The following is a 25,940-nucleotide window of genomic DNA, read 5'->3' on the forward strand; positions in this document are numbered from 1 at the left end:
AGAGCAAGTGGCCTTCTCTAGTATATAACATGTTATTGTCGTTCAGTTGTTTCAGTCATGCCCGACTCTTTGTGACCCCATTTTGGGGTTTTCTTGGCAAAGATACTGGAGTGGTTTGCTATTTCCTTGCCACTTAAGAATAGAATGACCATTCTATTAGAGAAAAACCACTGAGTCTCAAGGTCATTACCAAAATTCTGTGTTGCTTTCATCATAGGTACAGTGGAGATCCCAGTTGTCCGACAAGGTACTGATCTCTCCACTTTCACATCAGTGTGGTGTGCGACCCGCCCTTCTGACCCACCCTCTGCCACTCCAGGGGTTGACTATATCCCAAGCTCTAAAAAGGTGGAATTTCGGCCTGGTGACACTGAACAGGTGAGGGGACATAATGATCTCCAGAGAATAAAGTCCGAGGGTTGGGGAACCCTGATGAAGTAGACACTTAATAATCCAGACTTGTTAATGAAGCCATCATTTATCATGGCACTCTTATTCAGGCACAATGATGTTCTTATTTTTCCAGTCTTTACTTTCTTCAGAAACAAGGCACAAATGAAAACTTCATGGAAGGAGCTTACAGAACCAATACACCCCTTTCAGAGACATCCAGTGATGCATTTACGCATGGAGTCCTGGGAGAGGTGTAGCAAAGACAACAGCCTTTTCAAAGTTTCAGATCAAAGAGCACCTGCCAATGAATTCTCTCACCTGGCCTTGGTCTACCAAACATTAGTGTGTTCTGAGTCTTTGGCAAGCTTTGTTTTTGTCTTCTAGCACTGCACATTGGTCATTTTGGATGATACCCAGTATCCTGCGATCGAGGGATTGGAGACATTTGTGGTTTTCTTGAGCTCAGCACAAGGGGCAGAGATGACCAAACCCTCCCAAGCCATCATTGCCATCAATGACACATTTCAAGATGGTAAGATCTAGAATGAGCTTCCTCAAGCGGTGAATCTGACTGCATTTCCATACTTCCTTCAAAGTTTTCCTTCTTTGAGAGAGTGAATACGATGGGGGGACAGTTTTATTTCATGGCAAAACCCCCCCCACACACACATTTTAACTATGTTTAAAAATCCATGAACACAGTATTTTTTTGTAGAGCACCAGTTGTAGCCAAAGGCCTTGCTTTCTTGGGACTGGAGATTAGAAAGGGGAGGGAGAGATAAAACTGGATTGGCTTTTTCCATTTCACAGAGGATTTAAGCCTTGTCTCTTTGCAGCGAGGGAAGATTCATCTTCCCCTCATTTCCCTTTTCCTTCCTTCCTTTTATTTTTATCTCTTGGAACACAGTAGTAGTTGATCTACTGCTTCCTAGATAACAGTGCCTGCTGTATACATATACCCACTAATGTCGCTACGGTTCCCCTCGCTGTCTTTCTCCCTCCCCTTCCCCCTCTCTCCTCATCCCTCCTACCTCTCGCCCTCCCCCCTCCTTGTATTTAATATACACAGCATATGCTCTTTTATTATTTATTGATATTCCATTGAGTATTGACATTGGAGGTTCATAGAATCAGAGGAAGAGCCCAAATTATAAAGCACTCAAGGATAGAGACCATGTCTTACTTACCCCAGGATTTTCCCTCAGTACTCAGCATATAAGGTGCTTTGTACATAGTACGTGCTGCACAGGGGATTGAGGTATTGAACTGAATTTGGCTTGTGTTCTAAGCTTCAGGAAGAATTACAACCATTTCTCAACAAAAATGAATCTGTACAGTTTTTAGGGGCCTGCAGAGAAGGACATTCTGCAGCTTCTTTCAATGGGCCCTTTTATTCTATGACAATAATCCCTGCTAAGTTCTTTCTTTTAGCTAACCTAAATCTAAACTTTAAATCTAAAATCAAAACCTAAAATGAGCCCATTTTCTCTCCATTTGTCACTGGAGGTGGATAGAACCTATTTGTCATCATGGTCCTCATCATCGTCATCATCATCATCATCACCATCTCATATACATATGTGTAATACATACAACATACACGTTATGCAAATATACACAAATGTACACTCATGTATATGTACAAATGTACTGCACATGGTGCATATAGGCATACGTATGCATGTACTGCAATGTAAACTAAACATATGTGCACATGATAGACACACTGGCATATATATATATATATATATACACACACATGCATACAAATGTATATTGCATGTAATATATGTGTGCGTACCTACACATCATACATATACATGCACATACTCATGTATATACATATGCATACATGAATATGTTTGTATGTATGTTGTGTGTGTTTTAGTTTAGATTTATAATTTCACTAGTATTGTGTATTCCTAGTGAGGAGACTCCCCTCACCAATGCAGACTTTGGCACCTCTTCTGCAAACCATTGTCTTAGAGAGTTGCCAGGGCATTGTGAGACTAAGTGACTTAGCCAGAGTCACACAGCCAGTATGTGCTGGAGTCAGGACTCAAACCCAGGGTCCTTCTCAGCCCAAGTCTGGCTCTTTTGTTACTCCACAGCGCTGCCCCTTTGTCCTCAATATAGTGAGCTCAAATATACCTAAAGAGCACTAGAGTCACCTCTCAATTAAGCTCATTTCCTTTTCATCTTCGCCCATAGGTCTTATCCCAAGCCCTTAAATCATCTTTGGTAGCTTTCCTCGGGCCTTCTTCAAATCTCTTGTTAGTTGTAGAATCCAGAAGTAGAAATGATGATGATGGTGGTGGTGGTGATGATGGTGATGATGGTGATGGTGGTGGTGGTGGTGATGATGATAGTGATGATGGTGATGGTGGTGGTGGTGATGGTGGTGGTGGTGGTGATGGTGGTGGTGGTGGTGGTGGTGATGGTGGTGGTGATGATGATAATGGTGATGGTGATGGTGGTGGTGATGATGGTGGTGATGGTGGTGGTGATGATGGTGGTGATGGTGGTGGTGATGATGATGGTGGTGATGGTGGTGGTGATGATGATGGTGGTGGTGGTGGTGATGATGATGGTGGTGATGGTGGTGGTGATGATGATGGTGGTGGTGGTGATGATGATGGTGGTGATGGTGGTGGTGATGATGGTGGTGATGATGATGGTGGTGGTGGTGATGATGGTGGTGGTGGTGGTGATGATGATGATGGTGGTGATGGTGGTGATAGTGGTGGTGATGATGATGGAGGCTAACATTTGTATAGCATTTGAAAGTTTACAGAGCACTTTACAAATATCATCTTGTTTGATCCTTACAATGACCCTGTGAAAGAGGTGCTGTTATTGTCCTCATTTTACAGATGAGGAAACTGAGACTGATAGAGGTTAAAATGTCTTGTCCAGGATCACACAACTAAGTACATGTCTAAGGCAGAACTCAGGTCTTCTGGACTTCAAGTCCAGGACTCTATCCACTGTGCCACCCAGCTGTCTATAGTACCCTAGTTATGATATGATTAGTGCTAAGTAATATAATAGCCTTAGAGTTTCTGCTTATGATTATATTCCTGTTTGCACCACCATACCGTCTGCCAACTATTTTCCCCCTACGCTTAAAGGAATTTTGAAAGTGTACTTTCAGATCTCACTGACTAACCTTACAGAATCTTACACACTTCAATATTACCACAGGCACCAGCGTAGACACTGACTTAGAATATCATTAAGAAGATCAATAAAATATTGATTGAGTGAGCCCTCCTGTGTACAAGACACTGTCTCAGTTCTTTAGTAGACCACAAAAAATTTAAGGATGAGTCCCACCCTCTGGTTGGTCCATTGGATCAAACACCAGCCACATTATCAGTCTCCTTTGTCCTTGTCTCTGATTTGATACTAGCCAGCTCAGCTTCACAACAGCCAGGGTCCTAGATAAATCGTTGTGAGCAAACCTCTATGAGAGTTTGGGCTTCATTTCACCCAGGAACTATTGCCATTTTTCTCATCTCTTTCAAGGCGGGAGTTAGCATCATCACTAGAAACCTTTCATTTTAATGCTATTTTATGTGTCATAACCTTAATTTGTTGACCTGAAGGTACTACTAATAACATTCAAAGCCATTACTTTTCCTTAAGTAATGGTGCTCTTTGAAGAGCCTTTTGAATGTTTTTAGGAGTAAAAACTGCTAGCTTTATTTTAGATACTGAATGCGTACTTTGGACTAATGTCAGAAGTCACATGTTTTAGGTAAATCAAGCAGCATATTCCCAGTGCCTCTGAATAGGATTAGGTGATGCTTGGACATTCCCTCCGCACCCCACATTTCCAGGTTTGGTAGGCTCAAGAGGTCAGAATGGGTGCAGATCAAAGGGTTTCCTACTGCTCTTGGAGACTAGACTGTATATAGGGCATATTGATGTTTGGCTTGGCAATCCCTGTAATGCCCTAAACACCCCATGGGCCAGTGCCCTCAATGATTACTTCTATCAAAATGCTTTCAAACTCAAGAAATAGCCTGGAGTCAGCAGCACACCACTTAGTCATCTGAATTGATGGATAGTCCAGGGGCAGATGGCAATGTGGAATGAAAGCCGGGCTCGGTGTCAGAACCTTGGTTCAGATCCCAGCTCTGCTTCTCGTCCTAGCCTTAGGTAAGTCACGTCCATTCTCTGCTCCCCAGTTTGCTCATCAGTAAAATGAAAATCTTCTGTTTGATGCTGTCTTAGGTCCCTTCAGCTCCAATTCTGTGATCCTGGAATCTGTAGAACTTTGTAGTTGGGATTGTTGGGGAGGAAAGAAAGAAAGATGCAGGCCCAGCTTCCAAGGAGTGCACAAATAAGTGAATACATGGAAATACTGGCAAATATATGCACAGAGGTATTATTAGTGGACAGCTAGGTGGCATAGTGGTTAGAGTGTTTCATCTAGAGCCTGGAAGACCTCAGTTCAAATCTCAACAAATCATATCACCTTTTCTCGGCCACAGTTTCTTTATCTGTAAGATAAGGATAATAATAGCACCTATCTCCTAGAGTTTTTGTGAGGATAAATTGAGGTAATGTTTATAAAGCACCTTGCAAACCCTGAAGCAAAAATAAATGCAAGTCTGAGATATACGTTGCTTTTCCTTAAAACCACACGTAAATGTGTATGCTAGCGTATAAGCCACTCAGTGACAGCCCATTTCCCCTAAGAGCCTCATGTTCTTAAGAAACCACACGCTCTTCTTGCCCCATTCTGTTCCAGAATAAAATGCTCCTCATTGCAAGAACACAAACTGCCTTGAGGGCCAGATGTGATGTGTCCCATGTCGCTCACGTGGGTTTTCATTGCTGCCGTCCCGCTGTGCCGCTGATGAGTTCTTTCTTTGCTCGCTGGTTCTGTAGCTGGGTCCTGTGGCCACTGAGAAGCTCCCGAGGTGCTAATGAGGCCCCTGTTCTTCCCTCCATCCTTCCAGTGCCCAGCATGCAGTTTGCTAAGGATTTGTACCTAGTGAGGGAAAAGGATGGCATCCTACATATTCCCATCATTCGCAGTGGGGACCTGAGCTATGAGTCCTCAGTGAGATGCTATAGCCAGAGCCAAACAGCCCAAGTCATGGCGGACTTTGAGGAGAGGAGGAATTCGGATGATTCACGTATCACGTTTCTGAAAGGGGAGAAGGTGAGTGCACTATGGAGACCCCGTGAGGCCCAACTCCTCTCGGCCTCGGCATGCTTTCTTTGGTAAGTGTGGGAATTCTGGCAAATTCTCAACAGTCTAGGAACGTATTGTTAATATCCATAATGTGAGGCGATTATTTGGCACAGTGGATAGAGCGCTCGGCTTTGGTGTGGAAAGATCTGAGTTCAAATCCAGAATATCAATTGTCAAGTGCTACAGAGAAGTCAAGAAGAATGAGGCTTGAGAAAAAGTCCATATCCAGCATCTGTCAATTTAGAGACCATTGGTAGCTTTGGAAAAGCAGTTTCAGTTGAGTAATGAGGTCATAAATCAGAGTGTAGAGGGTTTAGGACAGAGTGAGACAACAGGGAGTGCAGGTTTGATTGTAGCTGGCTTTTTCGAGGAGTTAAGCTGAGAAGGGTCAGGAATCTATGAGATGGTAACTACATGGGGATGGCAGGACCTGCTGAGACTTCTTAAGGATGGGAGTGACTTGGACACGTTTGGACCCAGCAGAAAGGATGCCCTTTTACCTGTCAGATTGGTGGCTGTCTTTTGTTCTTGAAGAGAACCAAAGTGACATCGCTATGTTGGGGTCAAGGGGCAGTGTGTCCGACTATGGCTGGTCAGACCAATACGAGCTTGGCATGCTCGACCACGGGTTGGGCACAAGTAGTCTATGTGAATATTTGGGGTAAAGATGTCACTGAAGTTGTACATCTCATGTTTCTTTTGAGCTACTGCAATCCTGCTTCTCTTCCAGTAGATAGGGAGAGATTGAAGATGTTTTGGGGAGTGGGAATGATAATGGAGGAAATCTTCCAGAGAAGATGGGAGGGGATGGGATCAAGGCATTGTAGAGGGGTTGACCTTGGCCTTCATCAAAGACAAATATGAAGGATGAGATAGTTAAAAGATGCTATCAGAGAAGAATGGCCTCGATCTTTTGCCTTGTCTAAGGCAAAGTCCTCAGCTGAGAGGGAGGAAGGAGGGTACCATTGGAGGCCTGAGGAGAGAAAAGATTATTTTGGAAAAGCAGATGTGATGAGTGAGAATTAGGAAGGAACCAAGGGATTACGTTGCTGTAGTGGAGGGCTTGTGATTTTCTGCAGCTCCGTTCAGGGGCATACAAGTTGGAACAGTGGAGGAAGGTAGTGCGAGTAGAATGATGAGGTCTGCCAAGGTATGATTAGAGCAAGGGATTTGAGCATAGCGGAAAATGTCGAGTTGAAATGGTCAAAACTGACGAGAAGAGAATATAGAGAAGGAGTGATGGCCTGGGGAAGTACTGGGAGGTGGAGATTACAGTGAAGGAAGAAGAACAGGCTTAAGGGTAATGGGAAAGTCCTGGCTGATTTCACTCAGCATCTGTAGCCCTTTTCTCATCTCTTCCAAGGTGGGAGTTGGTAATAAGAAAAAGGGAGAGATGGAATAATAAGAGGTATTATCAGATAAAGAATTTTGGAGTTTATGAAGATAGAAATTTGTAAATATTGACAAGATGACCATCCCTATGAGAGCTGAGGTACAATGGAAGAGTAGATCATAGGATAGACCAAGGAACTTGAGATTAACGTGTTTGAAGGAGGCTCAACATGCATATCCAAGCCCACTAGTTTGACACCAGTTGGAGAGGGAGACTGAGTCAAGCACTGAAGGACTGAGGAAGAAAGGAGAATGCCCCAGCAGTCAGTAGATAAGGGCCACCAGGATCTGTTGTGATAAATTTGGGTAATATGAACCTGAAAGAAAGAGAATCTGTTGAGTGATGGTGATAGCAGGAGAATCTAGAAGTGACAATGGGGAATCAAAGAGTATTCCACTTCCTCCACAGTAATCAGTGAATTGGAGAGTAGAAGAAAATGCGACTGGTATTAGAAAATTTAGCCCAAGACAGTGTCACACTAAAGAGTTCTCTCAGAAATTCTGAGATAAAACTATACCACCAACCCAACCAAGAATATTTATTTTGTGTGTTCCTATCCATGCCTGTTTTTACTGAGCTATACTCTTTTTTTGTTTTGGAGACAATCAGAGTTAAGTGACTTGTCCAGGGTCAGCTGCTGGCAAGTGTCTGAGACCCGATTTGAACTCAGGTCCTCCTGACTTCAGGGCCAGTGCTTTTTCCACTAGATGACCTAGTTGCCCCCTGAGCTATGTTCTTGTCAACAACCAATATGACTTAGGAAGTACTAGGCTGAATTTCTCCATTACCATCTGAAGTCATTTTAAAAATCAAAGTAAGTCTTTTCTCTTAATTGTAAGACTCCTCAATTGATAGAAAATAAAAGTGATTATTTAGTTTTCTGACCAAGCTAAAGAATGGCTGGTATAGATAGACCCACCCCTCAGCAGGCCTCTACCAACGTCCAAATCAACCTGGCCCAGATGTAGAAGGGCCATTTTGGGCCACTCCCAACCACTGACAACTGTTAACTGGCATTAGTGGAAACCTCTTCTTCTAGGTCGTCTCTCCCATTTGAATGTAGAAACAGTAGAAATCATTTTGCTTTTCTGTTTGTATACCAAGTGCTAAGCACAGTGCTTTATACATAGTAAGTGATCAATAAAGACTTTTTTTTTTGGTTCATTCATGTAGTCTACCCTTTAAAGTTATCAAAGACTATAACCACCTATGTTCTGACAGGCACCTAGAGGCAACTGGTGGCACAGTGATATAAGTGCTGGGCCTAGAATCATGAAAACCCGAGTTCAAATCCAACCTCAGATCCTTATTTACTATCTGTGTGACCTCGGGCAAGTCACTTCACCTCTCTGTCTGCGTCAGTTTCCTCAATTGTAAAATGAATATATCTCTCAGTAGGTGCTTACTAAATACTCATTTCCTTCCTTCCTTCTTTGTTTTTTAATGACAGAGCTAAAAATGAAAAAATCATCATCATCATAGCTAACATTTATATAGTATTTACTATGTGCCTGGCACTGTGCTAAGTGCTTTACAGTTGTTATCTCATTTGAACCTCACAACAACTCTGGGAAGTAGGTTCTATTGTTACCCATTTTACAGAAGAAGAAACTGAGGCAGACAGAGGTTAAGTAACTTGCTCAGGGTCACATAGCTGGTAAGTATGTGAGGCCAGATTAGAACTGAGATCTTCCTGACTCTAGGCCTGGCACTCTATTCACTGTGCCACCTAGCTGCCCAAATCATTCACCTGGATAGGATCTGGCTTCAAATCACCTTCTCTGATGCTTTTTACCTGTATGATTTTGGGTGAGGGGGTGGGTCACTCAACCTCCATGAGCCTTACTTAGTTTCTTCATCTAGACAATGAGGGAGTGGGATCAGAAGACCTCCAGGTCCCTTTCTGCTATCTAATGCCTCTCTGAATTTGTGCAGGAAATATCCTGGCATCTATGAAGTAAGAAATATACCAGAGAGTATTTATATGATCTCTTCTACAGATGGATGCATTTGGCTCTCACTGATGTATTTCCTTAGATCTGTTTCTGTAGCACTTCAGGTATCCACACAATAGAATAATCTTCCAAAGATTCCAGGAGGTTGTTGACCTCTCTTTCCATATCTGAATCCACGTGACTGATGTAGGTGAAGAACTGCACTGTCTATATCAACGATGACTCCATTTTCGAACCAGAGGAACAGTTCAGGGTCTACTTGGGCAGTCCTCTTGGAAACCACTGGAGTGGTGCAAGAATAGGGAAAAGCAACATGGCCACCATCACCATATCCAATGATGAAGACGGTAAGAGAAAAAAGTGCCTTAGTGACTGCTGGCTTGAACAGGAATGTAATGGTGTTTACGTAATTAAAAATTAGAAGTGCTTTGGAGTCAGAGGGTTCTCTTGAAAATACATAATAGCAGCATGTTTATATAACTTTGGGCAGCAAATGACACTTTTCTTGAAGGTTGGTTCTAAGTTGCTAAAAAGAATTCAAAGAACTTTGTAGCTATTAATTACCTAATTAATCTTCACCATGTTCCTGACAACCTGAGTGTCGTTATGGCATTTTTCAGCCCCGAAAACCTGGGCCACATAGAGGGAAATGGGCATATTCCCAACATATGATAATTAGATCATGTTGCTGAAAATAGAATTCACCTACCTGAGGCCAATATTTCCTTTGCTTTGAAAGACTGTACCACTTTCTTGGAAAGGGTCTTGGGTAAATTAATAGCTTTCCTCGCTCAAAGTGGTTCATCTGATAAGTTAGAAATAAACCGTTCAAATAAATTACTACTATAATGATACAGGCAGGCTTGTTTGGGGCATAATTATATTTAGGACCCCTAGTACTGGGTCAGGGAGGGGATGGTGACTGAGTAGGCACCCATATCCAACAGGGAAAGGTTGGGGTATTGGGGAGAATCAGGAAAAAACAATTTGAGAGTTCAAAGGGCAGTTTAGCAATGACAGACATTTGTTAAGTGCATGCTACAGGAAAGGTACTGTGCTAGGCACAGAGAAGGATGCAGTGATAAGTGGATGAATAATTTGTGATTCTTGCCTTCAAGGGACTTACATCTAATAGAGGAGATCTGTGTTTTAATCCTCAACCTAAACCTTGTCCTCTGTAAAGGCAAGCTAGTTGGAGAACTTAAAGGGGAGTCGATCCTGAGTTCTTGATGGATAAAGGAAGTGTTCCTAAGGTGTTCTTTGAGTATTCTCAAAGTTCCTCTCGTGGTTGAAGACCATGACATTATAGCAGACAGAAAATTGAAAAGAGACTTCCAGAGAGGATGTCTTTCACTCTCTCCCTCATAGTTCCTGATTAGATTGCTCTTTCAAGTTTGAGCTATAAGATCTAACCAGTGGTAGGAAAGATAGAGTTCTATTTCACCCTTGGTCCTTCATAACTTTATGTATAATCAACCCTTTATGTTTCATTCATTTAACAAATATTAAGTGATTCCTGTATATTATGCACTTTGTGAGGATTGGAGAACATAAAAAGGTTCAATCAAACATGGTTCAGGTCTTCAAGAAGTTTATAAGCTACTAAGACATAGACACGCACTCTTTTTTTAAAAAATATTTTTATAGTATTTTATTTTTCCCCAATTACATGTAAAAACAATTTTTAACATATGTTTTTAAAATTTTGGATTCCAAATTCTCTCTCTCCTTCCCCACTCCCCGCATTGAGAAGGCAAACAATTTGGTATAGGCTATACATGCGTAGTCATGCAAAACATAAAAGAAAACATAGACCAAAAAATCCCCAAGAAAAATAAAGTAAAAAAGTAAGCTTCGATCTGTATTCAGACACCATCAATTCTTTCACTGGGGATGGATGATATTTTTCATAAGTCCTTCAGAGTTGTCTTGGATCATTGTATTGTGAGAATAGCTAAGTCATTCACTGTTGATCATCATACAGTATTGCTTTTACTGTGTGCGATGTTCTGATTCTTCTCATTTCACTTTGCATCAGTATAGACACACATTTATTGAAAAATAAATAAGTGCATAAGAGGGGCATCAAGCTCTATGAGATAAAATGAGAGAGAATTAACTTTCCATCCATGGCAGGGGTTCCTAATCTTTTGTTGTATGTCATGGGCCCCTTTGACAGTATGGTAAAGCCTATAGAACCTTTCTCAGAATATTATTTTTAAATATGAAAAATAGGAAGCCAATTCTATTGAAATGCAGCTATCAGTTTTTTTTTTTTTTAAGAAACAAGTCTCACACTCGGAATTTAGTAATCTTTCCAGGTCTCTATTATAGGCACAGTTCCCAAATTCTGTGCTGCAAACTCACAGGGGCACCATGGTAGGGTTTTAATTTTTGAGGGAAACACAATGATATGAATAGTTAGGAATCTCTTTTGATCAAGGGGCACTTTGAAAAAATTAGTGAGACATTAAGGACAACATGAACTGAGAAATTTTGGGGACCTCTGCCCTAGTAATTTGTACTTGGCCCCATTCTGGTTAACATTTTTATCGGTGACTTGGATAGAGGTACATAATGAATACTCATCAAATTTGTAGAGGGCATCAAACTGGAAAGAATTGCTAACACAGAATCGGAATCCAAAAAAGGCCTTGACAGGCTAGAGTATTGGGCTGAATCTAATAAGATGAAATTGAATAGGGATGGATTTAAAGTCTCACGTTTGAGTTCAAAAAATCAGCTTCACAAGGACAAGATGAGGCAATCATGGCTAGATAGTATTTCATCAGAAAGAGATTTGGGGGTTTAGTAGACTATGAATTTGATGTGAGTTAACAGCATTATATGACAGTCAAAAAAGCTAATTTAATGTACAGTCTAGGGAGGTGGCAATCCCGTTATGCCTTGCCCCAGTCAGACTGTATCTAGAATATTGTATTCAGCTCTGGGAACCACATGCCAGAAAATTCATTGCAAAGCTAGAGAGCATACAAAAGAGAGTAACCTGGATGTTGAGGGCCTCATAGTCGTGCCATCTGAGAGATGGTTGAAGAAACTGGGAATGCTCAGCCTGGGCAAAAGAAAATGTAGGAATATGTGACATTTGTTATGAAATGTTTGGAAGGCTTTCATGTGGAAAAAAATCATACTGATTCTCTTTGGTGTCATGGGGGAGAAGCAGGAGGAATGGAGGAGAACTGGGAAGAGTAACTGTAGGCTTGAAGTTGGGAAAAACTTCCCAGTAAAGCTATCCCAAAGTAGGGAGGACTGCTGTAGGAGGTACTGGCTTCTCTCTTCCTAGAGATCTTCAAGCAAAGACTGGCATGTTGGTGGGGATGGAGGTAGAGAAATCATGTTGAGGTTGATTTGGATTCAGTGATCTTTCAGCTCTGAGATTTTGTAATTTTTTCCCCCACACCCAACCTTGTTTTCTTAGCCCCAACTATAGAGTTTGAAGAGGCTGCATACCAGGTCCGGGAGCCTGCTGGGCCAGATGCTCTTGCAATTCTGAACATCAAAGTGATCCGGAGAGGAGACCAGAATAGGACTTCCAGGGTCCGCTGCAGTACTCGAGATGGCTCTGCCCAATCTGGTGTGGATTATTACCCCAAGAGCCGCGTCCTCAAGTTCAGTCCTGGTAATGCAAAGGAAACGCCAAGATGTGTGTGTTTGGCATTTGAAGAAGGGATTAATTAGAGGAAGGAAATAGAGAGAAATTATATCTAAAAAACATTTGTATATGCAGAAAAATTTTAATACTGATTTAGCAAAAATAATGAGGAAGGAGTTTTTAGGTCCATTACATTAAAACATGTGCTCTTTCTCCTCCCCCACCCCATATATGTGCATGTGTACATACATATCTGTCGATCGATCGATCTATCTGTCTAATACACACTCAAACATAGAGAGAAAGCATGTTTTAATGATCAGTAATTTCAGTAAAATTATATGCCCATTAGATTGTATTCTTGGCCAAAATTCATGTATACACACACACATACATCTATATGTATATATGCGTGTATGTACATATACATGTGTGTATCTGTATATATGCGTGTATATAGTGTGTGCATGTATGTGTACAGATAGATGTGTATTACAGACATATACATGTGTATACATAGTATGTGCATGCACACCAGATATATACACGTGTGTATATATACATATAGATATATATGTGTGTGTATACATACACACCAGTGCGGTGTCTCTCTCTCTTTCTCTCTCTGTATATATGCACACATACACACACACACATTCACATATGTACACAATACACATATGTTTATTTGTGTGTGTGTGTGTGTGTGTGTGTGTGTGTGTGTGTGTGTGTGTGTAAAATTTTAGGCCTAGAATGCAGTTTCATGAGTGTATAATTTTACTGAACAATAAAAGAACATGCCCAGCTTCCACTTTCCATTCATTTGTCACCCTCCAGGCTTTACAAACGAATCTGTGCTCTGATGTTAGGAGCTGTCATGTTACAGGTCTTCTACACACTATTTATCACAAGAGGCCATAATGGAGACTGAAGCTGAGGGAAGGAGAGGAATGAGTGGGGTCAGGCTAGCAAGACTGATAGCTCAGCTGATAGTTTTGGCTGGCCACATTAACTGGGTGGTTTAGAATTACTCATTAGGGCTATTTAATAAAGAGGTTTGAGTGACCTGGGCTTGGTGTCAATGCTGCCATGATTTGTAGAGCTGTGGGAATGGGCAGCAGTGGTCCAGGGAAGAGTCAACCATCCTTCCTCTCAAGACAAGGCTTGGAGGAAAGGGAGATCTTGCTTTGTCTGGAAGATAGAAATAGCCCTTTCTAAGCCTTGGAGTAGGCTGCTGGGAGGCCCCCATTTTCCTCTTTGGGTGGTCTAGCCTTGTAGTTCCAAGAGTTGATGATCTTCAGGGGAAGGATGTGAGGATGTACATTAGTGGAAGAGAGAAAGAATTAAGCGAAGACACGTAGCCAGGGTGGAATCTATTTCGAGTCATAGATTTTTATTACATCCAACTATCATCAGAAGAGCCTCATTAATCCTCGTATGGTATGGAATGATACATCTGCAGGTGAATGTTTCCGAGCTTCTGCCATGTGGAGTTTTGTCTATCAAATGGACTCTCTTCATTTTAAGTAGTAATGAGGCAATTAGCAAAAGCCAAGTGTATGTAAAACAGCTCAACACAGAGCCATGTCAGGCCTTTCCAACCTTCTCTTTGCCTCCATTGTGCAGGCGTGGACCACATCCTGTTCAAAGTGGAGATTCTGTCCAATGAAGATCGGGAGTGGCATGAATCCTTCTCCCTGGTCCTGGGCCCTGATGACCCGGTGGAAGCGGTCCTTGGTGATGTGACCACCGCAACGGTGACAATCCTGGACCAGGAGGCTGCTGGGAGTCTCATATTACCAGCACCACCCATTGTAAGTGACTCAACAGAAAGAAAGCCCTCCCGGCCAGACAGCTCCCAGGAAGAATGTGTGAGGATGGAGGGCCTTGGAAAGGGAAAGCCCTTTGATTTACTGTAGAAGAGGTCATTGGAGCCTTGTTTTTGATAGTGGCAAAAAGTGAAAGAATCCTGGCGGCGTATGTGAAAATGGGAGGGAATAGGTGGTGAAGTGGATACAGCACTGGTACTGGAGTCAGGAGAACCTGAGTTCAAATGTGACCTCAAGCACGTGACCCTGGGCAAGTTACTTATCCCTGTCTGCCTCCAAAAAAAAGGGGGAGATAAGGTCAGAAGATACTTCATAGATATTACCCTTTGTATTGACAGATACTCACAGATCTTCCCAATATATAGTATGTCACTGTATTTCTAACTTAAGACTGAACATGATAAATAAACAGTGTGAAACTGGAATTAATGAAGGGCTGCTATGGTAACCTTGGCATTTAATGAAGAAAGTTAACTTAAATTCAATAAGTTAATGAACAAGTATTTGTTAAGTCCCTCCTTTGTGCCTGGCTAGGTGCTGGGAATGCAGAGACAAAAAGGAAATAGTCTCTACCCTTAGGGAACTTACGTTTTGTCTTAACCTCTCAGCTCCCCACATGAGAAGGTGGCACTCTATGTCAGTGGAAGGAGTTTCCTTACCAGGGAGTTCCCAGGATAGATGAAATCACAAAAATTAAATTATCAGCACCATCAGAAATAAGACTAAGTCATAAGAAAATAACTTTTCTTGCACTCTGAAGTTCTCTCTATGAGCCAATGGAACATTATTACTGTAGTTATTTAGAGAACTGGTGTGGATTTTTTTTTCTTACCAAGGTGGGGTGGCGGGGTGCAGCTAGGTGGTGCAGTGGATAGAGCACCAGCCCTGAAGTCAGGAGGACCTGAGTTCAGATCTGGTCTCAGACCAAACACTTGATACTTACTAGCTGTGAGACCCTGGACAAGTCACTTAACCCCAATTGCCTTAAAAAGAGAGAGAGAGAGAGAGAGAGAGAGAGAGAGAGGAGAGAGAGAGAGAGAGAGAGAGAGAGAGAGAGAGAAAAGGAGGAAGGGAGAGAAAAAAAGAGAGAGAAGTGGGGAGGGAGAGGGATATTAAAATGACTGACCTATAAGATGAAGATTTGCTCTTAGTAGAAAGAAATGTTAGGTAAGGTCTGTAACTTTTTTTTAACCCCTGCTGTCACTTGAAGGCTTGCACACAGTAGGTGCTTAACTAATGTTTATTTCTGCTTTCTTGCAGTTCCTCAAACATAACACACAAACTGCCATTCTCATTCCCTAGTACAAGGGAGCTCTGGATGCTTAGAACACACGCCCTTCTTATCTCCTCTTCTTTCCTTCTAGATCAATTCAGGTGCTTGCTACCGTGTAAAACCTTTTCTGATCCCTCCTTCTCAGCTGTTAGAAACCTCTCCCCTGACAATTTCCTTGTATTGATTTTGCTTATGCATATATGTGCAAGAACATAGTTGTTTTTTATGGTTTACTTCCATATTCTTATGGAGCTATAATTTAATGGGGGTTTTTTGGGACCGTCTACCAGGGAATTCCTTCCACTGAGGTAGATTGCCACCTCCTCTACTGCCGACAGTCTCGGAGAGCTGCCCGTGGAGCTGAGAGGTTACGTGATTGTCCCAGCGTCACATAGACAATGTGTGTCAGAGGTTGGATTTGAAGCAAGGTCATCCTGACCTCAAAGCTAGCACTCTCCCTCTCTCTCTCCACTACATAATGGATAATTTAATCATTGGGTTACAAATGTGGAAAGGCTTCAGATATATTTCTCTGCTGGCTGTTCTGTACTCTTTCTCAGGACTCTCTCTTTTCACAGATTCCTGTTGGGTTTCAAGGTGATGCAGACTCCACAAACAGTGACATTTATGTGATGCTTATGGGGGGGCGGGGAATGTCTAACTCTCAGTCCTGATGCCCGAGCTCCCCTGAAGCTTCATTGCTTTCATTGTTCTGCAGGTGGTCATGCTTGCTGACTATGACCACGTGGAAGAAGTGACCAAGGAAGGGGTCAAAAAATCGCCTTCCCCAGGGTACCCGCTGGTCTGCGTCACTCCTTGCGACCCTCACTTCCCCAAGTATTCCGTCATGAAGGAACGTTGCACGGAGGCTGGCATCAATCAGACCTCCGTCCGGTTTAGCTGGGAAGTAGCAACGCCCACGGACGGCAACGGGGCGAGGTCACCATTCGAGACCATCACTGACAATACACCGTTCACCAGTGTCAACCATATGGTATGTGTGATGAGCTAAGTGTAGACTTGCTTCCACTTTTCCTTTGGTAAGCTGTGAAATAACATGATTGTTGTTAAGTTGTTTCAGCTGCATCTGACTCTTTGTGACCCCGTGGACCATAACATGCCAATTCTGTCCATGAGGTTTTCTTGGCAAAGATGCTGGAGTGATTTGCATTTCCTTCACCAGCAGTTTAAGGCAGATAGAGGTTAAATGACTTTCCCAAGGTCCTACTGAGCCACCCGGCTAAGATAAGATACCTAGATTAAATTCTTTGACATAAATGGTTTGAGGTTTACTGTATTTAACTGTGTTAAACACAAGTATGTAGATACAGTCTTTTATTTACTTTTCTCAATCAGCATGTATGTACTGAATGTCTACTGTGGGCCTCCTTTGCTTTAGAAAGCATGAGAAATAAAAAAAAAATTAGTCATTGTGGGGAAAACAAGATTAGTTGGATAAACAATTGGGGAGTGATAAGCAACAGGGAAGATTTCCCTATATTAACGAAACAGACTCTTCTGTCACTTCCTCTCAAAAAACAAGCTGCAGGGAGTAGGTTCACACAGAGAATATTGTATTTAATGAACCAGAAATACCTTTGAAACTGTCTTAATCTGGATCTAGCCCTCTCCTACACAAACAAAGGAGGCAGCTAGGTGGTGCGGTGGTTAGAGCACCAGGTCTGCAGTCAGGAAGCCCTGAGTTAAAAATCTGACTGCAGACACTTTATTAGCTGTGTGACCCTGGGCAAGTCTCTTAACCTCAATTTGCCTCAGTTTCCTCATCTGTAAAATGAATATAACAATAGCACCTACCTCCCAGGGTTGTTGTGAGAAATGAGTCACTACATAAATGCTCTATTAAGACCTGTCCAGGGCTTTGACTTCTGGTACTGTAGCTAGGAGACCATTTTTTCCTGGTGTGTGAGCTTAGCTGCATTTTGATTATCTTCTGTTATCGGCCAGTGATCTCTCTCTTTTAGCGTGTATCAAAATATACGTGCACGGGATTTCAGGTTTATCTCTCTGTTCTGTAACTTTCAAAGGAGCTTAGACTGCTCTTAACCAAATTTGGTTTGTTATTATAGGGCAGCAGATGCAATCTGCAATTCAGTCTGCCATCTTGAAGCAAGATAACAGTTGATCCTTTTTAAATGAACAAGTCGATAGCTGTTTAATGAATTTCAGCAAAGACTTTAAAATTTGTCTCTAGCTCACGAAAACATGAGGTTTTTTTCCTTCCCTAGAGCAAGGGTTCTTAGCATGAACTTGCTTTTTAGATATTTTGATATCTGTATTTCAATGCAAGTAGTTGCCTTTATACAGGCAACTATGTATATAGGGTTATATTATAATATAATATTACATGTAATATATATTATGATATGCTACCATATTGTATCATATCATATATTATATTATACATACATAGTATTCTACATATTTCATCTTATGCTTTTGAAAGCATAATATTCTGAGAAGGGGTCCAAAGGATGCAAAAAAAGCCATGTCCTAGAGCCTACCTGCCAGCAAACTCAGATCCGTCTGATAAGTTAACATGATGACAAAAAAGGATGCCAGCAGCTGCATCTTGAACTTCAAGTATAAACATTGTTCTCTCTTCTACAAGGCTCGTGGTTAACACGTCCATGACAGTAGTAGGATTCAGCCACTGTTCCTTGCGATTGGGATGAAGCTTTGAGAAGCCCTTATGCTGAACACAGTGCCTGAAAACATCAACTCTGTCGATTGTAGAAGTGTTTGAGGTTAACAAAGGTTACCTAGGATAAGACCTTTGGGAGTCATCCAGGCGACTCCAGGGTGCAGAGCTGGTTATGAATTCAGCATGGCTTAGCAAGTCTGGCTCAGCCGCCGTCTTGTTTCCTTGCAGGTGCTGGACAGTATCTACTTCAGTCGCAGGTTTCACGTGCGCTGTGTGGCAAAGGCCGTGGACAAAGCGGGGCACTTGGGGACCCCCCTGAGAAGTAACATTGTTACCATAGGGACGGACAGCGCTATCTGTCACACCCCCGTCGTGGCTGGGACCGCCAGAGGCTTCCAAGCTCAGTCTTTCATTGCTACCTTGAAATACCTTGATGTCAAACATAAGGAGCATCCCAACAGGTCAGCCAGGTGTCACCTTCTGCGGAGAGAGGTTTGGCCACGTCCAGCACCTTTCTAGTATTTTATACAACACTGATATTACTAAGCATGTGTGTGTGTGTGTGTGTGTGTGTATGTGTGAGCACGTGTATTTTTAATAGATGAGAAAGCATTTTTTAAAAGTGGCTACTGTGTGGTGGACACTGGGCTAGATGCTGGGAATGCAAAGATAAAAATGAAACGGTCCCTGCCCTCAAGGAGCTTACATGCCATAGGAGGAGACTACTGTCAGTCAGGGAGTAAAATATTTATGAAGTGCCTCCTGTGTGCCAGGCACTGTGCTAAATGTGAGGGATGCAAAGAATGGTAAAAGACAGCCCCTGCTCTCAGGGTATGCACAGTCTAGCGGGGGAGACAACATGCAGACCACCATGTTTGCTAGATATAGGATACATAAGCTGTTGAGAAGATAAATTGGAGGGAAGACAGCAGGATTGAGGGGTTGGGAAAAGCTTCTTGAAGGAAGCCAGGGAAGTCAGGTGGCCGAGGTCAGAAGGGGAGGCGTTGCAGGCATGTGGGACAGCCAGAGAAAACGTCCTGAGTCTGGAGGAGTGTCTTGCTTGAGATAGGTACAAAGTAAAGGAAAAATCATTTCAGGGAAGAGGCACTAATGGTGGCCGTGTGGATCAGGAAAAGCCTTATGTAGGGAGATGATGTTTGAACTGAGCTTTGAAAGGAATTAGAGATTCTAAGAGACTGAAGAGAGGAAAAAGGAATGAGTTCCCAGGCAGGGGAAGCGGCCCAGGCAAAAGCATGATGATGAGAGAGAGGGAGTGGCGTGCGTAAGGACAGAAAATAAAGCCTGTTTGGCTGGCCTGTAGATTTGCTTTTCTACTCAGAGGCACTTCAAGCATTCCTTACATGTGGTAAATGTCTATTAGATATTGCAGTATGTTTATGTCCAGACGTGAGCTGATCCCAGAGAAGTTAGCACAAAGTTCCGTAAAGTTCTATTGTAAACAATAACTGGCATTTGTATATAACACTTTAAAGTTTACAAAGCATTTTCTTTATGCTAGCCCTGTAGGTATATAGCATGAGTACTACCACCACCACCACCACCACCACCACTACTACTGCTACTACCACTATTACTACTACTACCACCACCACCACTACCACCACTACTACTTTCACTACACCACCACCACCACCACCACCACCACCACCACCACTACTACTACTACCACCACCACCACCACCACCACCACCACCACCACCACCACCACCACCACCACCACACCACCACTACTACTACCACCACCACCACCACCACCACCACCACTACTACTACTACCACCACCACCACCACCACCACCACCACCACCACCACCACCACCACCACTACTACCACCACTACTACTACTACCACTACTACTACCACCACCACCACTACCACTACTACTACTACCACCACCACCACCACTACTACTACTACCACTACTACCACCACCACTACCACTATTACTACTACCACCACCACCACTACTACTACTACTACTACCACCACCACTGCTACTACTACCATTACTACTACTGCTACTACCACTATTACTACTACTACCACTACCACCACCACCACCACCACCACCACCACTACTACTAAATCTCCAGAGGTCCCATTAGTTATTCTCGGAAATCCCTACAGTCACGTGTAACTTCCACCAGACACTGTTTATTCCCCGCAATGATTCAGGTTGGAAAAAGAAGGATCAAGAGAAAAGATCCCAGCAGCCACTATGTAAATAGGTACTACCAGTTGAAAAAGACAGGTTAAGCCTAGAGTTTCTGCTGCTCTGAGGAAGCATGCTCAAATTTTGCATCTGGTCGTAGAACACCAGTGACCAAAAATTAATGCAAACCACAAAGACAATTTCCTTTTGACTCTTTCTCCGCTCGACAAGCATTTTTTTTTAACTGAGACAACTCTGTACTGAAGAAAGGACCCAGAGTTTGAAGACATGTGTTCTGACTTGTACTCTGTCTTCGTCTCGCCAAGGCTATTATCCCTTATCCATAAAATGAGAGGTCAGACCAGAAGGCCTGTAAATTATAAGGTTTTAGTCTCTCTTTTTGGTTAGCGTATTGTACTACAGAACGGTAAATATTGTAGCGCACAGTATTAAACAGTTTTCTGCAGAGTGTTGTACTGGGGAGCCTATACAAGGAATGTTCATCTGTGCTCAATAGCTTATAATCAAGCTGAATAACAAAATAAACAGTGACAGTTTGGACAAACAGTGTGTTTATAAACATACGAGGAGCAAGAAGAGATTATAATCAAATGAATCAGGCTATGAATGAATAGCACCAGTGCTATGCTGGAGCAGGAAATGGCAAACCATTCCAGTGTCTTTGCCAAGAAAACCCCAGATGGGGTCGCAAAGAGTCGGACACGACTGAATAGCTGTTGCTATTTAAAATGCTCAAGGCAGGATGTCCTAGTGCCCGTAACCCTCTCCTCACTTCCCTCAGGTAGGCTCTTCCCAAACAAAAGCGAGGAAGAGCCCTGAAGCCCTCAATTCAGATGTGCCGCCAGACACAACCCACTCCTGTCACTCACATGCTCCTGGTATGTGTGGTTTTTCCTTTGTTTTCAGAGAGGACCAATGACATCACAGGTGATGTGCACTTGTGCACAAATTGGATTTAAGTGAGACAAAGTTGGGCCAACTCATCAGCCTCGCTCTCTCTTCCTGAGTCAATTCCCAGGACAAAAGATGACTGACGATGGCCCGGGATGCAGTGGGTGACCTTGGCATCTTCTATGCGTGACCAAGCTCCAAGGGCTCCGCCAGGCCTGCTTCAGCTGCCTTCATGGCCGTTGGAACCAATTGTTCTCGTCCACCCATTCCACTGGGGAAAGTGTTCACATGCTTAGGATAGAATCCCATCTCACTCACCTGCTGGCTTAAGGCCTGTCAGTTGCCCTCAGCTTGGTTTAGCTGTTTGCTGAGATGGTTTACTGAGCATTTCACAGCTTCTTGGAGCCACAGGTGAGAGTTGGCTGGCAGATGGACACCAAAAGTGGATGGGCAGGCCTGAAAAGGACTCACACCAGAGGGGCTAGTCCTCCTGAACGCCCTGTATCCCTAATATAGATTGGTAGGGGGAGGGGAACGCTAGCAACCAGGTCACAGCCCAGCCCCCAGGTGACCTTTTTGCAGCAAGGCCCTGCCCTCAGAGGGGCTTCCCAACTCCTAACTTGTCCTGGTCTAATCATGTCCACATACAGTGTGGGAAACAATTTTTTCACATTGAACTCATCAGTGCCATATCTGGCTCCCTCTCCCATCTCACTGAAACATTTTCTCTCCAACTGTCAGTCATCTTTCTCTGTTTCCTTGATGACTGCTCCCAGGCTAGTTCCTTTGCATCCAGATTGACAGATGGTTGCTCTGGGGTTGCTTCGAACTACTCCAAAATATCCCCTTGGAATTCCAGGCACATGCATTGCCCTTTAGCTTCTAGGCTACACCTGTTTTTCCTTTATATACTCTTGGCCCTATAGCATCCTAACCTCCTGATACAAGGCAGTGTTGATATTTATTTAATCAAAGAGAAAATGGATCTTGGAGAAAAGGGCATGGAATGGTAGAAGGGAAGTAGGAGATCATTCCAGAGAGGGAGAAGAAGATGAGTAAAAGGTCATTAGTGGTAACAGGTAAGATATGTAGCAGAAAACTGAATTCACAATATAGGACTTGGTGGTATCCTAAAATTCATAAAGAGGGACAGAGAGAGGGACAGAGTAAGGGGAAGGAGGGGGAGAGAGAGAAAGGGAGGGGGGAAGAAAGAGAGTAGGGAAAGGGAGGGAGAGAAGAAGGGGGAGAGACAGAGAGAGACATGGACAGATTTATTATCATATAAGACAGCCTCATACAGTGGAAGGGTGCTAGCTCTATGGTCAGAAGACCAGGGTTCAAATCCTGACTCTGATATTTGTTATCTGATAAGTCTTGGCCAAGTCACTTAGCCTTCTGGGGTCTCGGTTTTCTGTAAAATGGAGGGATTAGACTAGATGGTCCCTGAGAGCTCATCTAGCTCCTGGTCTGTGATGTAATGATGAACAGAAATCACATAATAGCTTGAATCTATACGAAGGAAAGTTCTTTCTGATGGGAAAGAAAAATTAAAAGTAATTTCATCCAATAAAGTAAAAAAAAAACTTTGTATTTCATGTTGTTATAATTCTAGAGGGTTGAGGGTACTTTAACAAATCGAATTCCATATGCACACGTTATACATTATGTATTGAATTCCATATGTACACTGTAGCACAGTGCCTTTACACATGAAACCCAGCTTTAAACATTAGGGATTGTTTTTGACATTCTTAAGGGCAAGGAAAAAGGTGGTTATGAGAGGGAAGTCAGTTGTGCTCCTCGTTAACTATAAGCTAAATCTGGACCTCAGCCTAATCCGTATTGACTCTTCCCCAGGATCCACATCTCCGTCCAGATCCCACACCAGGATGGCATGCTGCCTCTTATCTCGACAATGCCACTGCACAACGTGCACTTTCTCTTATCAGAGTCCATCTACAGACATCAACACGTCTGCTCCAATCTCATCACCATCGGGGATCTGAAAGGAATCTCGGGTAAGCCTGGAGAATGCCAACATCCTGCTTGTTTGACTCCAGACTGGAGGCGAAGTGCTAAAGGGGATTAAGCTCATTCTGCTCGGCTCCAGACAGTGGAACTCGGGATAAAGGATGGTGCTTACCTACAAAGCAGCGGATACAGACTAGATGTAGGAAAAAAAATTCTTAGCAACTTGAGTTATCTGTAATTTAGTCAGCTGCATTGGGAGACCACGGGTTACACTTCACTAAAGGTTTTCAAAAGCTGATGGCGGGGATAGTGGATAGAGCTCTGGCCTTGGAGTCAATGAGCCCTGAGTTCAAATCTGGCCTCAGGCACTTACTAACTGTGTGACCCTGGGCAAGTCGCTTAATCCTGAACTGCTTCACCAAGAAGCCAAAAAAATACTAAAAAAATAAAATTTAAAAAAAAAAGCTGATGGCAGCACAGTGTATAAAACAGTGGGCTGGGAGTCAATAAACCCTGAGTTCAAATCTGGCCTCAGGCACTTACTAGTTGTGTGACCCTGGGCAAGTCACTTTAACCTTGGTCTGCCTCAGTTTCCCCAACTGTAAAATGGGGATAGTAACCTATCCAATTGTTATGAAAATCAAATGAGATAATAGTTGTAAGGCGCTTAGCACAGTGCCTGGAACACAGCAGGTGCTTCATAAATGCTCATTTCCTTCCGTCCTGATGGTTATGATTTTGTAGAGGCTGTTCTTCTTCAAGTTTGACTAGATGACCTTTGACACCCTTTCCATTTCTGAGACTCAGTAATTGAGTTCCTTCAAAGCGTTCAGAAACTGTAAAAGCTGTTGCAAAAAGGGCATTTTTCTTGCTCTTTATAATAATGATTTTTTTAAAAAATTCAGTGTTTAAAAAGTTGAGAATCACCGCATCAATGCGTTTCCTCTGCTGTCGTTTGGTTGCTTAGGACCTGAGTCGTGAGGCACACCGCCACGCAGCTGACCTCTCCGGGCGGACAGCTGGGTGTTAGGAGAGAGCCAGTGTTTGGGATCCTTTTTCCCCCTTTGTGCATATCCGGCTGCCAGTTCTACCTTCTTCTACCCCAGATTGCTTGCTCTTCATTCCTTCCCTGCTTCCTGCTGTCTCTTAGAGGATTAAATGAGCCAATCCAGTGTTTATTTTGGCAGCCGGCTCTGCATTTAGCACATGGCAGTGGGCACTTAACAAGGCTTGCATGCCATTACCTCAGTCTGTTTGAAGTACACACATGTGTGTGTGTGTGTGTGTGCTATTAATAGTCACCCAGCCAGAGGAGGAGGGACATGAGCAGTCCCTTCTGATGCCGCTGCCTAACGCGGCTCCCTTGGATTCTCGCCCACAGAAGCGGGATTCTTGGATGAAGTCGTCTATGACAGCATCGCCCTGGGCCCGGGCTACGATCGCCCTTACCAGTTTGATCCCACGGTGAGAGAGGCCAAGACCATCCAGCTGTACAAACACTTGAACCTCAAGAGCTGTACGTGGACCTTTGACGCTTACTATGACATGACGGAGCTGATTGACGTCTGTGGGGGATCCGTAACCGCCGACTTCCAGGTGTGTTTCCACAGCTCTCTTCTCCCCCCCCCCCCGCTTTTTCTCTCCTCCATCATCTTTTCAGATGAAATCCAGCTCTGATGATGGAGCACCCAGGGGAGCGCCTTCCCCACACTGGGTGCTTTGGCTCTTCCCTTGCAGGTAATGAATGTAGGAACATCCCTCATATAAAATGTACCGGAACTACCAAATAAAGTAGAGGGGCAGGGATTGTCTGTGTTATCACCCTCGCTTCTTATTGTTCACAACATATTTGAGAGGCCGTGTGGTGCAGCGGGCAGAGAGCACGCCTTGGAGTCGGGAAGAACTGGGTTTGAGCTCTGCCCCTTGACACTTTCTGGCTGTATTATTGTTGTTTGTCCTTCGGTCTCAAAGAGAGGACCGTGGCCTCAGGGAGGTTACATACAAGTTAGTTGGATTTAAGTGAGGCAGGCCTGTGCAAAGTCACCAGCCTCACTTTCTCCCCTGGAGCCGTCTGGGTCCAATGGTCAGATATGGATCAGGACGACTGGAGATGGCCCCCTCCTGGCTATGATGAAAGAAGGAAGGGGAAAAAAAGGAAGGAAGAGAAGTAGGGAGGAAGGAAGGAGGGAGGGAGGGAGGGAGAAAAGAAGGAAGGAAGGAAAAAGAGGGAGGGAGGGAAAAAAGAAAGGGGGGGAGAAAGGAAGGGAGAGGAGAAGGGGAGGAAAGAAGGAAGGAAGAGGGAGAAGAGGGAGGAAGGCAGGAAGAAAGGAAAAAAAGGAAGATGGGTAGGAAGGAAGGGAGAAAAGAAGGAAGGAAGAAAGGAAGGAAAAAAGGGAGTGAGGGGAGGAAGGAAGGGAAAGAAGAAGGAGAGGAAAGGAGGAAGGAAGGAAGAAAGGGACAAAGGAGGAAGAGAGACAGAAAGGAGGGAGAGACAGATGGAGAAGAAAGAGGAGAAGGAAGGAAGGAGAGGACAGACTGTGTAATGGGAGGCAGTAAC

General features: G+C 43.4%; 1 protein-coding gene across 1 annotated transcript in view; it reads left to right on the forward strand.

The window, feature by feature from the left end:
• FRAS1 (Fraser extracellular matrix complex subunit 1) overlaps nt 1–25,940 on the forward strand; it is a 479,438-nt gene that overhangs the window by 427,351 nt on the left and 26,147 nt on the right. Inside the window, 10 exon segments of the mRNA XM_020988371.2 lie at nt 218–378; nt 778–925; nt 5,364–5,569; nt 9,141–9,297; nt 12,390–12,590; nt 14,190–14,377; nt 16,384–16,659; nt 18,556–18,788; nt 23,270–23,430; nt 24,765–24,979. Of these exon segments, the coding sequence (XP_020844030.1) occupies nt 218–378; nt 778–925; nt 5,364–5,569; nt 9,141–9,297; nt 12,390–12,590; nt 14,190–14,377; nt 16,384–16,659; nt 18,556–18,788; nt 23,270–23,430; nt 24,765–24,979 (1,946 nt within the window).

The sequence above is a fragment of the Phascolarctos cinereus genome, unplaced genomic scaffold (genome assembly GCF_003287225.1).
Source record: "Phascolarctos cinereus isolate Bilbo 61053 unplaced genomic scaffold, phaCin_HiC Scaffold_9;HRSCAF=440, whole genome shotgun sequence".
NCBI classification, from domain to species: domain Eukaryota; kingdom Metazoa; phylum Chordata; class Mammalia; order Diprotodontia; family Phascolarctidae; genus Phascolarctos; species Phascolarctos cinereus.